Source organism: Giraffa tippelskirchi, chromosome 3 (genome assembly GCF_054371585.1).
Source record: "Giraffa tippelskirchi isolate mGirTip1 chromosome 3, T2T-mGirTip1v1.2.pri, whole genome shotgun sequence".
Taxonomy (NCBI): Eukaryota; Metazoa; Chordata; class Mammalia; order Artiodactyla; family Giraffidae; genus Giraffa; species Giraffa tippelskirchi.
This window is the reverse complement of record NC_137277.1, coordinates 16,307,732-16,319,065: the sequence shown is the minus strand read 5'-3', so window position 1 is coordinate 16,319,065 and position 11,334 is coordinate 16,307,732. Positions and strand designations below refer to the sequence as shown.

Below are 11,334 nucleotides of genomic sequence, written 5' to 3'. Positions count from 1 at the left end.
ACTGCAGGCAAGTGAAACCTGGGGCCAGTCCCCCAAAGTGGGGTGAAGACAGATGCTAGAATTTTTCCAACTCTGATCCACAGATCTAACTCAGTCATAACTCTCTCTCCTCATTGCTAGATAGTTAGCAGAGTGCTGAAACCATTTGCCATGCCAGCTAGCACTTAAGCAAGCAAAGAGGTTCAGTGACCTTCAAATATTACTGAGATCTTGTTGTTCTAGGCTTGAAGTGGCTTGAATAATTCTTCAAAACATTAAGTTGTTCATTGTTCAGTTGTACATGAAGCAATAAGGGCTTCTCTTTGCATTCAGTGTGCCCTTCTGTTCCCAGAAGGTCTCAAAGACACTGAAACTAATTGCTATCATTCCTACAAGTGTATTTCTAGCTTTAACCAAAACAATAGCATCCTTTGATGCCACCGAGTGGGTGCAATAGGCTTCAGAAACAGGGGCTTTTCCAGTTCTGGAAAGAGCCTGTTACCTCCATAAGGATAGACCTCTTTCCCAGAATCACTTCTGGAGAGGCCAAGGTTAGGGAGGTGAGCAGTGACACAGGCGGTGTGGCAAGAAGATGACACAGGATACATTTCCCAGGAAAGTACTATCTTAGTTTTCTCCCTTTTTGGTCTTGTGATTGACTGTGGGTTTCCTCTTGGTAGTAAACAAAGAGACTTGATTGCTTTGTAAAGGTCAGCCCTGTCACCAAACCTCTCCATTTACTTGAGTTGCATTTGATTTCTCATTTCTTGGAAAATGGTTCGATGGCTATGATGTCAGCCTCAAGTTCCTTGGGCTTATAGGCCTTGTATATTTGAGATGGAACTCGGAAACGCTTCTCTTTGCTGGAGACCAGGTCAACCTTGTTTATGGCTCTACCTCCAGTGTCTACAGGGCCTAGTGTACTCTATTAGTTCAATGCATGAACCAGAAGGAACTGGACTCTCTACACCCAGAGTGTCTCCCAACCCATGTCTGGAGAAATCCCATGTTCTGCCCCAAGGGCAGACTACCCTTGTGGTTTTGAACTGAGTCCTGGCAGTTCCTGTCTTTACTCTCTGTGGTTTCACACACTGCTCTCTAAAAGCTAATGTGTTCAGCTTCTCATTTATCAATACTGGGGAATGACACCTCTCACTTGAGCTAATGCTTATAAAGTAGCCTCTATGTGCTGATAGTTATCATTTTGGCTTTTAAATCTGTGCATTAAGTGAGTTCTCAGGGCTAGAATACCTCCCCCAAGGATAAGTCTGTGTTGGAAGGAGCAGTTAAAGTATGCACTCTTATTTTTCATATACTACACCCTCCTGTACTCAGTCAAGTGGATTATGCTCCTAGACCTCCCAGTGTACTGGAAACAATTTGCGGTTTTGCACAGTTATAAGCATAGAGTTCTGGTTGCACCAGCACGAAGCATACCCTCAGCCCTTCCCCTGGCATTAAGTTGCTCTATTTCTATTCAGTTCAGTCCAAAACTTAGGACAGGTTAAGCACCAGCATATGATGCTGTTTATATTAGTTTGTCATGAAAAGGGGATTTTTGAATTAAATGTCGATAACCCAGCTCCTTCTTAAATCTTTTTATCAGCTTTTCCATTCCTGCACCCTAGCATAATGACAGGTATTACGTAAACAACGCACCTCTGAGGGCTGCTTATAAAGATCCAGGAGAAAAGATAAATATGTGATGATGCACTGATATCCTGACATATGAGCTGCAGGTTTGTATTCTCTTTGTGGCATCGGATATTGGTTTTCGTGCTTTATTGACCTGGCAGGGAGAGAGCTGACGAAACACCGAAGAACTTTACACCTTTTTTTTTTAAACCTCTCTGTCTATATGGAGAAATCTGAACATTGAATCACAGAGCCAGAAAGACTGATGGGGCTAGCCAGTGTCTTTGCAGAGCCCAAATCAGATTCAACCCTCAGAAGTAAAAATACACACCTTACCTTCCCAATGGAAAAAGGAATTGGAATTGGGTTTTTTGCAGAGTTGCTCCCAGGCAAATGGAGGAGTTGGGCTGTGAACTGTAACAGTCCTGTTCAATAAGAAGCTGGTGTTCTCAGTGACCTGCGTTAAGGTCGGCAGGATTAGAGTGAGTTTGTATTCGGTTAATCACTCTTTCCCTTCTGTCAGGGTCTTTGTCAGTACTGCGTTGCTTGGGAACATCAGCAACAAGAATCCTCCAGAATGCTAATGTTAAAGACATTTAAGTTTAGGGCAGAGTGAGCCAGACATCTCTTCCTGCATGACAGGAATCAGGCATCTTGTAGAGCATTGTCTCTGGAGGAAGTCATTTTATAATTCTGTCCCCTGGGCTTAACACCTTCAAATAAGCTTCTAAACCAAAGATCCAGCAAATACAAAAGTCCCTGTCCTTAAAAAAAAAAAGAAAGAAAAAACTTTTGCATAATCATAAAAATAGAATCACTGATAGATGGCCACCTTGAGGTGTGAAGTAAGTAAGCCACACTCAGGGAGAAAATGACATGTTCCAAGTTTTTGAAAGAATTGTGATGAAATATACATCACATAAAATTTACCATTCTAACCATTTTTAAGTGTACTGTTCAGTGGCATTGAGTGCATTCACATTGTTATGCAACCATCAACACCATCCATTCATCCCCAGAACTGTTTCATCATCCCAAAGGGAAACTCTGTCCTGCTGAGTGCTAACTCCCCACCCCTGGCAACCACCATTCTACTTTCGGTCTCTGTGAATTTGACTAGGGATGTCATGTAAGTGGACATTCCCAAGCTTTTTATAATATTTTGGGAAGTGTTTGATCTGACTTCCATCTAAGAAAACTTTTACAGGAGGAAACGATGGTCTTGGGCTGATGGTCAGGTTTTCCTGATTTTTGCATCATAGCGGTGTATATGGTGGATGCCTTGTTCTTTTAGCCTTCATAGAACTATAGCCAAATGGAAACAAATGAAACAGATCTTCACCTCCCAGTCAGATGTGTTGCCAAACAGGAGCCATAGCTACTTAGTGTAGTTTTACATTTTAATGAAGCATATTAATTTGTAAGTTTTTTTCTCACTTGATTCTCACCATGTCCTATGAGGTATTTGCTTAGTCACATTTTAATGATGAGAAACTGTGGCTCAGTTCAGATTGTCTAGGGCTACAAAACTCATCAACAGCAGAATCGGGACTTTGGCCGCCAATTTTCAATTTTAAAAGTGCAGTGCCTTCCACCATAGCACACTGTGAACAATTATCACCTCTCTGGAGGTCCACGCAATGCTAGCCCTCAGAAAAGGAAGGCTCCTCCAAATTTCTCCCTAATTATCTGTGCTCTCCCTCACTAGCTTGGAAACACATGGAAACCCTTGACCTGACAAGCCAGCCTCCAAAGTCTTGGTGTGGACTGAAGGCCTGACTGTCTGTCACTGATGGCCAAGTTTAGGGCTTAGGCCAGCACTGTCCAGTAGAAATACGTGAGCCACAAATGCAAGCCACATATGTAAAAGAAACAGGTGAAGTTACGTAAGAATAGATTTTAGGGACTTCCCTGGCCAGTTCATCCTAAAGGAAATCAGTCCTGAATATTCACTGGAAGGACTGATGCTGAAGCTGAAACTCCAATACTTTGGCCACCTGATGCGAAGAGCTGACTCATTTGAAAAGACCCTGATGCTGGGAAAGATTGAGGGCAGGAGGAGAAGGGGACGACAGAGGATGAGATGGTTGGATGGCATCACGACTCAATGGACATGGGTTTGGCTGGCCTCTGGGAGTTGGTGATGGACAGGGAGGCCTGGCATGTTCATGGGGTCGCAAAGAGTTGGACACGACTGAGTGACTGAACTGAACTGAACTGAACTGGCAGTCTGGTGGGTTAAGACCCCACACTTCCAATGCAGTGGGTTTGGGTTCAATCCTAGTTGGGGAACAAAGATTCTACATGCCACGGGGTGCAGCCAAAAAAAAAAAGAATACATTTTAGTTAACCTCATATCTCCAAATTATTTCAATATGCAATCAGTTTAAAAATTATTAATGAGCTATATTACTTTTTTGTTATTATCAAGTTTTTGTTGTTACTAAGTATCCATTTTACACTTTTAAGCAATCTCAAGCCAGATGCTAAAATTTTATCAGAGGTACCTGATGTGAATTGAGATTTCATAAAAATTTCCAGTTGAAACAGTAGGTTGATGTAGCCGAAGGTGTCTCACATATATGGAAAAGTTTTCTTATAGCTGAATTGAGTATCAGTTTTAAAATTTAATTTAAAAGAAGGAAAATTTAAAATTCAGTCCCTCCATTGCACAAGCCACATTTCAAATTTTCATAAGCTACATGTGGTGAGTGGCCACCATACTGGACAGCACTGGTTAGGTGAGCAGCTAAGGCTGCCCCAGACTGGACCCGGCAGCACTGGACTAGACAGGGGTCAGCAACCTTTTTCCTAAAAGGCCAGATAGTAAATATTTTCACCTCTGCAAACCACATAGTATCTGTTGAAATTCTACTCTGATATCATGAGAGCAGCCTCAGAGTGAATGAGTATGACTGTTCCAATAAAACTTTATTTTACAAAACAAGTTTGCCCACTGCTGGACTAGAGCATTTGTTCCGCTGCTTCACCCATGCCGTGAGAGTCTGGAACACAGCCGGCTCTAGCCTCTAGTTTTCTGAGATGAGACTGTTAAAACCTGACCCCATCGTATCCCCTTCCCAGTGTGTAATTACAATTTTGGCACCACCTGGCGTGAAAACTGCAGTGCACCGGAGTCCTGGGTGACGTTTTATCTTTCAGACACACTCTTTGGGGGGCTCCTTGTACATGGGGAGGCAATGGCTTCACAATGCTTTCAGGTCTGTGTATTGAGAGTGGAGAAAACTGGGGGTAAAAAAGCCAATAAAAGCATTATGGGTGATGTGAATAACATGTGAAACTCCAAGGAATACCAGGGTATACCACCCTCTACTCTTTGCTCTCTCCACACAGCCAGAGAGAGGCAGGAATCATGCCCACTTCACAGATGGAAGCATACACAATAATCATGTTAAATCAGAGGGACAGATATTTCTCCATGGTTATGATATTATGTGGCATGCATCCATTTTGATGTTAAAAGCAAAAGTAGTTGCAAATTCTGATTCCCAACCTGGGGTCTTGAGGTCTTGAGTCATATCATCAGGAAATAACTCCATCCAGACTAGGTAATATTTATTGCAAAGCAATGGTCTCATTGCTTTCACATCATGATGTTTGAAAATGGTATCGGTACTAATGGAGAAGAGAAAGAGGACAGGAAGGGAGGGATTGGAAGAAAGATAACACCCCATGGTTCTTTAGGGAGGGGGAAATATAGGAGTCTGGCCTTGCAGGGATCTCTGAAGCTCAGCAACTGGGGGGAAGGGGCAGTTAATTGAAAATCAGTCATAGCTTGGGGTTCTATTGAACCTAACTCTTCAGGTCCAAAACTTTTTCCGGCAAGAATGATGTTCAGGTGTTGGTGGTGGTCATTTAATAATCCCTTAACTTATGCAGGAGTTTTGACTTGGGGGTCACCTTTTCTAAAATCAGGATTTGAGGCTGAACTGAATTAAGTACCTTGATCACGTCTGGTCCCATTTGCGAAGTACAAGGTGATGAAACTGCTTGGTTTTTCCAGGCACATTATGCAACTCTGCCTTCCCTCAAGTTCTGCAGCTCTATTAAATGTTCAGTGCTGAGTGCAAGTGGGAAAGATCTGCATCCCCATGATGGGTTTTATTTTTTATTTTTTTTTGACTACAGAGATAATTATTTGGGGTAGCTGTTCTGATGATGGCTCACACGGAGGCTCAGCCCTGCAGCGCAGAGCTGTCTCTAATCGTGATTGCCTGTAATGATGATTACCCCAAACTCTGGAATTATAACAATAGATTTTACAAAGTTAGAGCATAATTACTCCGCCGTTGCATATGTGAACACAGTTTAAACATCTTTGATCTTTTGAATGATATCAGGCTTTTGTTCTTCATCTTCTGAAACAGTGAAGTTCAAAGGCAGTGGCTCCAAACTGTCCCTCTTTGTTCCTCATAGTGAGGTCAGGTTTATTAAAGCAGTTCACCTGTTAGAGAAATAAGGGCTGAATTTGGGTGGAGAAGAAAGAGTACATGCCTGTGGTGTTCAGATCCCAGTTCTGCCACCTGGAAGCCACATGGCAGGAGAAAGTCTCTAGCCTCTTGGAGACTCAGATCCCTCATCTGTAAATACCTACCTGGCTGAATCATTATGAGTCTTAGAAATGAATATAAAGCACCTAATTGGTGCCTCACACCGATAGGCAATCAGTGAAGCTTTTTCACCACCACCATCATTATCATCGCCTTCACCATCATCATCAATTCTGTTGTTGATTCTCTGGATTTAACATCTTCAAAATCCTTCTGAGTCTATGGATTTTGCAGCCTTCACTTTACATAAAAGTTAGTTTGAAGCTGGTGATCTGTGGTGTGGTGTTCTCACTAACTTAGGGATGAAGCTTTATGAGAAATTAGTGTTAAAGAGGAAAGAAGAAACAGGCCCTCTAAAGATGGAACATTCTGGTCTTGGTTCCAACTGGTACTGAGCAAGTGAATGAATACCTTCTTCACCCTCTGCAGAAGTGGTTCTCAGCTTTTAGCTTGTGTTTGAGTAAGATCCCAAACTCCCTATATCTCACAATGTGAATGTAAAATGGGCTGGAATTGACCCAGGATTTAGCATTTTTAGGAATATCTCTGGTGATTTTGAGACATGGTTCAAAGACTCTCTGTTTTGCCCTGTCCCCTCCAGTTGAGAAACTTCTAGATGCATGTGTCTTTGAGTGAATTTGTGTTTTAAAACCTCTACTTCTGGATGGCCCAGCTCAGATGGCCACAAACAGGCCTGATTTGCTTGAGAGCAAAGGAGGTGACAGCTGCAGAGCCCTTGATCATCTCGGTGTCTGGGCTTGAGTGTCCCGCCATCCCCAGCACTGTCACCCACGTGACTGAATCCAGCGTCTGTCGGTCGCCCACAGGCTGACGCTATCTTAGTGAGCTAACCCTGGTGTCTGCCCTGCGATGGCTCATTCAGGAGCCACTGGAATGATCAATGAGGCTGGGCAGCCAGGCCCTCCTCTGGCTGCCGGTGAATCAGCCTCTGGCTGCCTTGGCCCTTTGCTTTCAACACAGAGCAGGAAGCACTTGAGCTGAGCGCAGCCAGGCTGACTTGAGTCTGGCTAATGGCTTTTCTGTGTCATGCATCGTCCTTGGTCCCATGTGTTTCCATGCGTGAGTGGGTTGAAGCTCCTGGAGATGGTCCAGGAATAGATAGCCCTTCTGCATCCCTGCCCCTGACTAAAGCCCTGGACAGCATTTTGGTTTAAGGGTATCTGCTTCGGAAGCGGGGTCAACGCTTTAAAACAAATTGAAGTTGTCAACTCAAGAAAAATTCGCAACCTAAAAGATGTGTTAAATTGTATTTGAGGAGCTTACTGAGAACTAGAGAGAGCTCTGAGAAGGGAGGAGCCAGAATATATAGGAGTTTTGCCTGGGGGAAAAATACCATGTAGTCGAACAGTAAAAAAAAATACCATGTAGCAAGAAAAGCTATGCTAATCACACAAAAAAACAGACATCTCAAGTTAATGATTTTAGTGCTTTTTTTTTCCATGAATGGGAAGGTGCATGAGTCTAGGTTCTCTGAAATGTCTCCTTAGGTTTGCATCTGGGGCCAGTGTCCAAAGCACAGAATGTTATCTGTTGTTCTCCATCCTGAATTCTGCTGAGGGCTCAACACTGAGGCTTGTTGTGGGTTGGAGTCAAGAGGCTACGGTGGCTGATGGCATGATGGCAGGCAAATATATTCGTTGTTTACTGGAATGGCAGCAACATTCCCTTTCCACAAGGTAGAAGTCAGATAACACAGAATTAACCATTTTAAAGTCAATTCAGCAGCATCTAGTACATTCACCACATTGTACGACCACCACCTCTAACCAGATCCAGACCTTTCATCACCCCAGAAGGAAACCTCGTAATCACTGTGTTGGTTGGCTCGGGCTGCCATAGCAAAGCACCACAGGATGGGTGGCTTAATCAACCAGCATTGTAAGGGCTGACAGTTGTGGATGGTGGAAATCAAAGATCAAGTGTCAGTAGTCAGGACTGGTTCCCTCTGGGAAGGCTGGGAGGGAAGGATCTATTCTGGGTCAATCCTTGGCTTGTAAATGGCCATCCTCCTGCATCACTTCACCACATCTTCTTCCCTGAGTGTCTCTATGTCCATCTTGCCCCTTGGGGGCTTCCCAAGTGGCACTAATGGTAAAGAACCGATCTGCCAATGCAGGAAACATAAGAGACCTGGGTTCAATCCCTGGGTCAGGAAGATCCCCTGAAAGAGGAAATAGCAGCCCACTCCAGTACTCTTGTCTGGAGAATCGCATGGACAGCGGAGCCTGCCAGGCTACAGTCCATAGGGTCACAAAGAGTCAGACACGACTGAAGCAACTTAGCATGCACATAAGGAAACCAGCCCTGTTGGATTAGTGCCCATACCAATGACCTCATTTTAATTTGATTGCCTCTGTAAGGAGCCTGTCTCCAAATAAGGTCATATTCTGAGGTACTAGGACTTACATTTGACTTTTGGGAAACACTATTCAACTGGTTAACACCCATGAAGCAGTATCAGTATCAGTACTTCCCTCCTTTTTATGGCAGAGTAATATTCCTTTGAAAGTAAACATATTTTCTTTGAACACCAAGTACAAAGCAACTTCTAGTGAAATCTCCATCCCCTGGGCAGCTTGGCATTCTGTTCTAGGCTTGTGTGCCTATCCATATAAGGTGGAGTGTTGGTCTCACAGGTGTATCTCACAGATCTCCAGCCTGTAACCTTTTTCTCATTGTCTTCCTCCTGGGAAGAGGGTTAGTTAGTCTTTATGAGCAAAGGAAAGAGGACTTACTAAAGGGAAGCTAAGACAAGCTTCTAATCCCAAAATGTGTTTAAAAATAAATTTTATCTTTGATTTCCTTTCTCCTCTCGCTCCCTTCATCCTTAGCACAGACACAGATACATTAAAAGCATTTTAAATGCAGACCCTTCTGGGGAGGAGTGTGGCACAGACAGGAAGCTCTGCCCTTTGAGAAGAGCCAGACTCTGACTGCTCTTTCCATTGTCACGGTGACTGGGCCTGGTCCCTTGGGCTGACCTCACACCAGAGCCTTTCCTATTCTCTTCACACTCCCCTCCCTGCACCTGCCTCAGAATAAAACAGGGACCTTCAGACCTGTGAGTCCTCTCAGCTTTAGAACTGACTGCACTGTTGGTTTGTACATTTCACCTTGCCCCCTTAATTTAAAATCTATTTCTCTTACGCACATAGACAGGAGACCCACATCCCTGCTGACCTTGGCTCTTTGGGAATAACCCAGAACCGTCTAATGAGCTAATGCTCACTGCAGGCTCAGGTCCCTTCCCCCATCCCATGGGCCTTGATGATGCTGACACTGTGTTGTTTCACACCAAATCTGCAAGAAGGACCACAGCAGGGTCTCATCACCCTGCCTTCTGATTCTGAGCAGACTTCCTTCATGCAAAAGTTGTTTTACTCCCTCCTTCGCCTCTCTTTTTCTTCTTTTCCCCTCCATTAAATTAGTTTTTGTCACTTGGGAAGTTCACTGGGTGAAGAGATGCATGCTGGCTCCAGGGTTTTCAGAGAGGCAAAAAAGAGACTGGAACAGCTCAAAACAGCAGACAGCACAGAAAATATTCACATTACGTGTTATTCTATTTTATCATTTTCATGTAAGCACATGTGCCTTCAGGGCCCTCAGGCTAGAAGGCCACACACTGTTAGTGGAATTGGTTGAGAAGGATTTATACTGTATAGATATTCTCCCTTGTGGACCAGAGTAATGGTGGGGTCACAGTTTCCACTCAAGGAAGAGTCTGGGCATCTGGAGTTTTTTTTAAGCTTCCAGGTCATTCTGATGTCCATCCAACTTTGAGAACCGCTGTTCTAGGGGACAGAGACCTCCAGGAGAGTTTTAATACTTTGAGAGAGGCAACGAAAGAAACAGGTGACATCTAATCCTCTGTGTCCAGCAATGCAGTTAATTAGGCAGAAAGAATGGACAGAAATAACACACCCTGGTCTGTCTTGTGCCAAGCAAAATAGGAATTTAGCTCCACTTAACCCTGTAAGGCCCGTGTAAAAAGGGAGATTCCAGTGTGCCCACCTCCCTGCTGCTAACTATGGGTTGGGTGATTGGCTGCCAAACCTTGAAGACCATCAGCCCCCTGGTGAACATTCGCCAAGATGATGCAAATGTTCACAGGAACAAGCCGTTTCTGCATTCTACTCACAATTAGTTCTCCTTCTTATTCCTGAGGAAAAGTAACATCAGGCCCCCGTGCCTGCTTTCTTTTCTCAACAGAAAGTGCTGATGCCATGAGTTGCTTGCAGCACCATCATTGGGAAGGGTTGTCTTTAAAAGTGAGTGGTGGGGCTGACCTGTCTGCATCCGTGTGTTTTGTAGTACAGAATTGGACAGCTGTACATGATCAGCAAGCACAGCCACGAACAGAGTGACCGAGGAGAAGGGGTGGAGGTCGTCCAGAATGAGCCCTTCGAGGACCCTCACCATGGCAATGGGCAGTTCACAGAGAAGCGAGTATACCTCAACAGGTAAGTCCTGGCAGCTGGCGCTCCACCTCCAGGCGCCTTCCTGCCCAGGAATCCCTCCCACCTGGCTTCATGTCACCCAGTAGAGGCTGTGACGGGGATGAAAAGATGACTTAGAAAGTCTTTAGATCTGCCCTCCAAAACCACCAGTCTAGTTGCTTCTCCCGCATTCTGCAAAATAGTCCTCAAATGCATTTTCATCAGGAGACGCTTTCCTCTTACCATTCCCAACCCTTCCACCACATGTTAGGATGAAATCTGATCTTAAGGATTAAAGGACTTTGTCTTCTCCTTTGGTTCTGGGATTTGCAGAAGGAAAGAGGCAGCTTTGCCTGTAAGTTGTAGAGAAGTAAGTGCTGAAGATAGTCGTATGCCATTCAGGTCTTAACTCAGTAAGATTTCCAATTCCTGTCAGGTGACCACTCTAGTGTCCCCAAAGGGATTGACAAAACTAACAGTCACCTGTGACCAAAGTGAGATACAGTATGCACGTGTCTCCTATTTCTCAACCACTTGAGAAACTTTATAGCTTTTCCTGCAACAGAACAAGAAGTGGTCAGCTGTCTCAGTCATGTCTGTTTTCTCTATCAAAATATTCACATTTATCTTAATGGAGAGTAATAAACATTAGTAAGAGGGAAATTTGTTATAAATAAGATATTTGGACTTTC

At 44.0% G+C, this 11,334-nt stretch overlaps 1 protein-coding gene across 1 annotated transcript in view; it reads left to right on the top strand.

The window, feature by feature from the left end:
- The first annotated feature begins 1,611 nt into the window (after positions 1-1,611).
- PITPNC1 (phosphatidylinositol transfer protein cytoplasmic 1) overlaps positions 1,612-11,334 on the top strand; it is a 145,697-nt gene continuing 135,974 nt past the window's right edge. The window contains exons 1-3 of the mRNA XM_081583197.1: positions 1,612-1,625; positions 2,257-2,293; positions 10,518-10,666. Of these exons, the coding sequence (XP_081439323.1) occupies positions 1,612-1,625; positions 2,257-2,293; positions 10,518-10,666 (200 nt within the window). The remainder of the gene's footprint in view (positions 1,626-2,256; positions 2,294-10,517; positions 10,667-11,334) is intronic.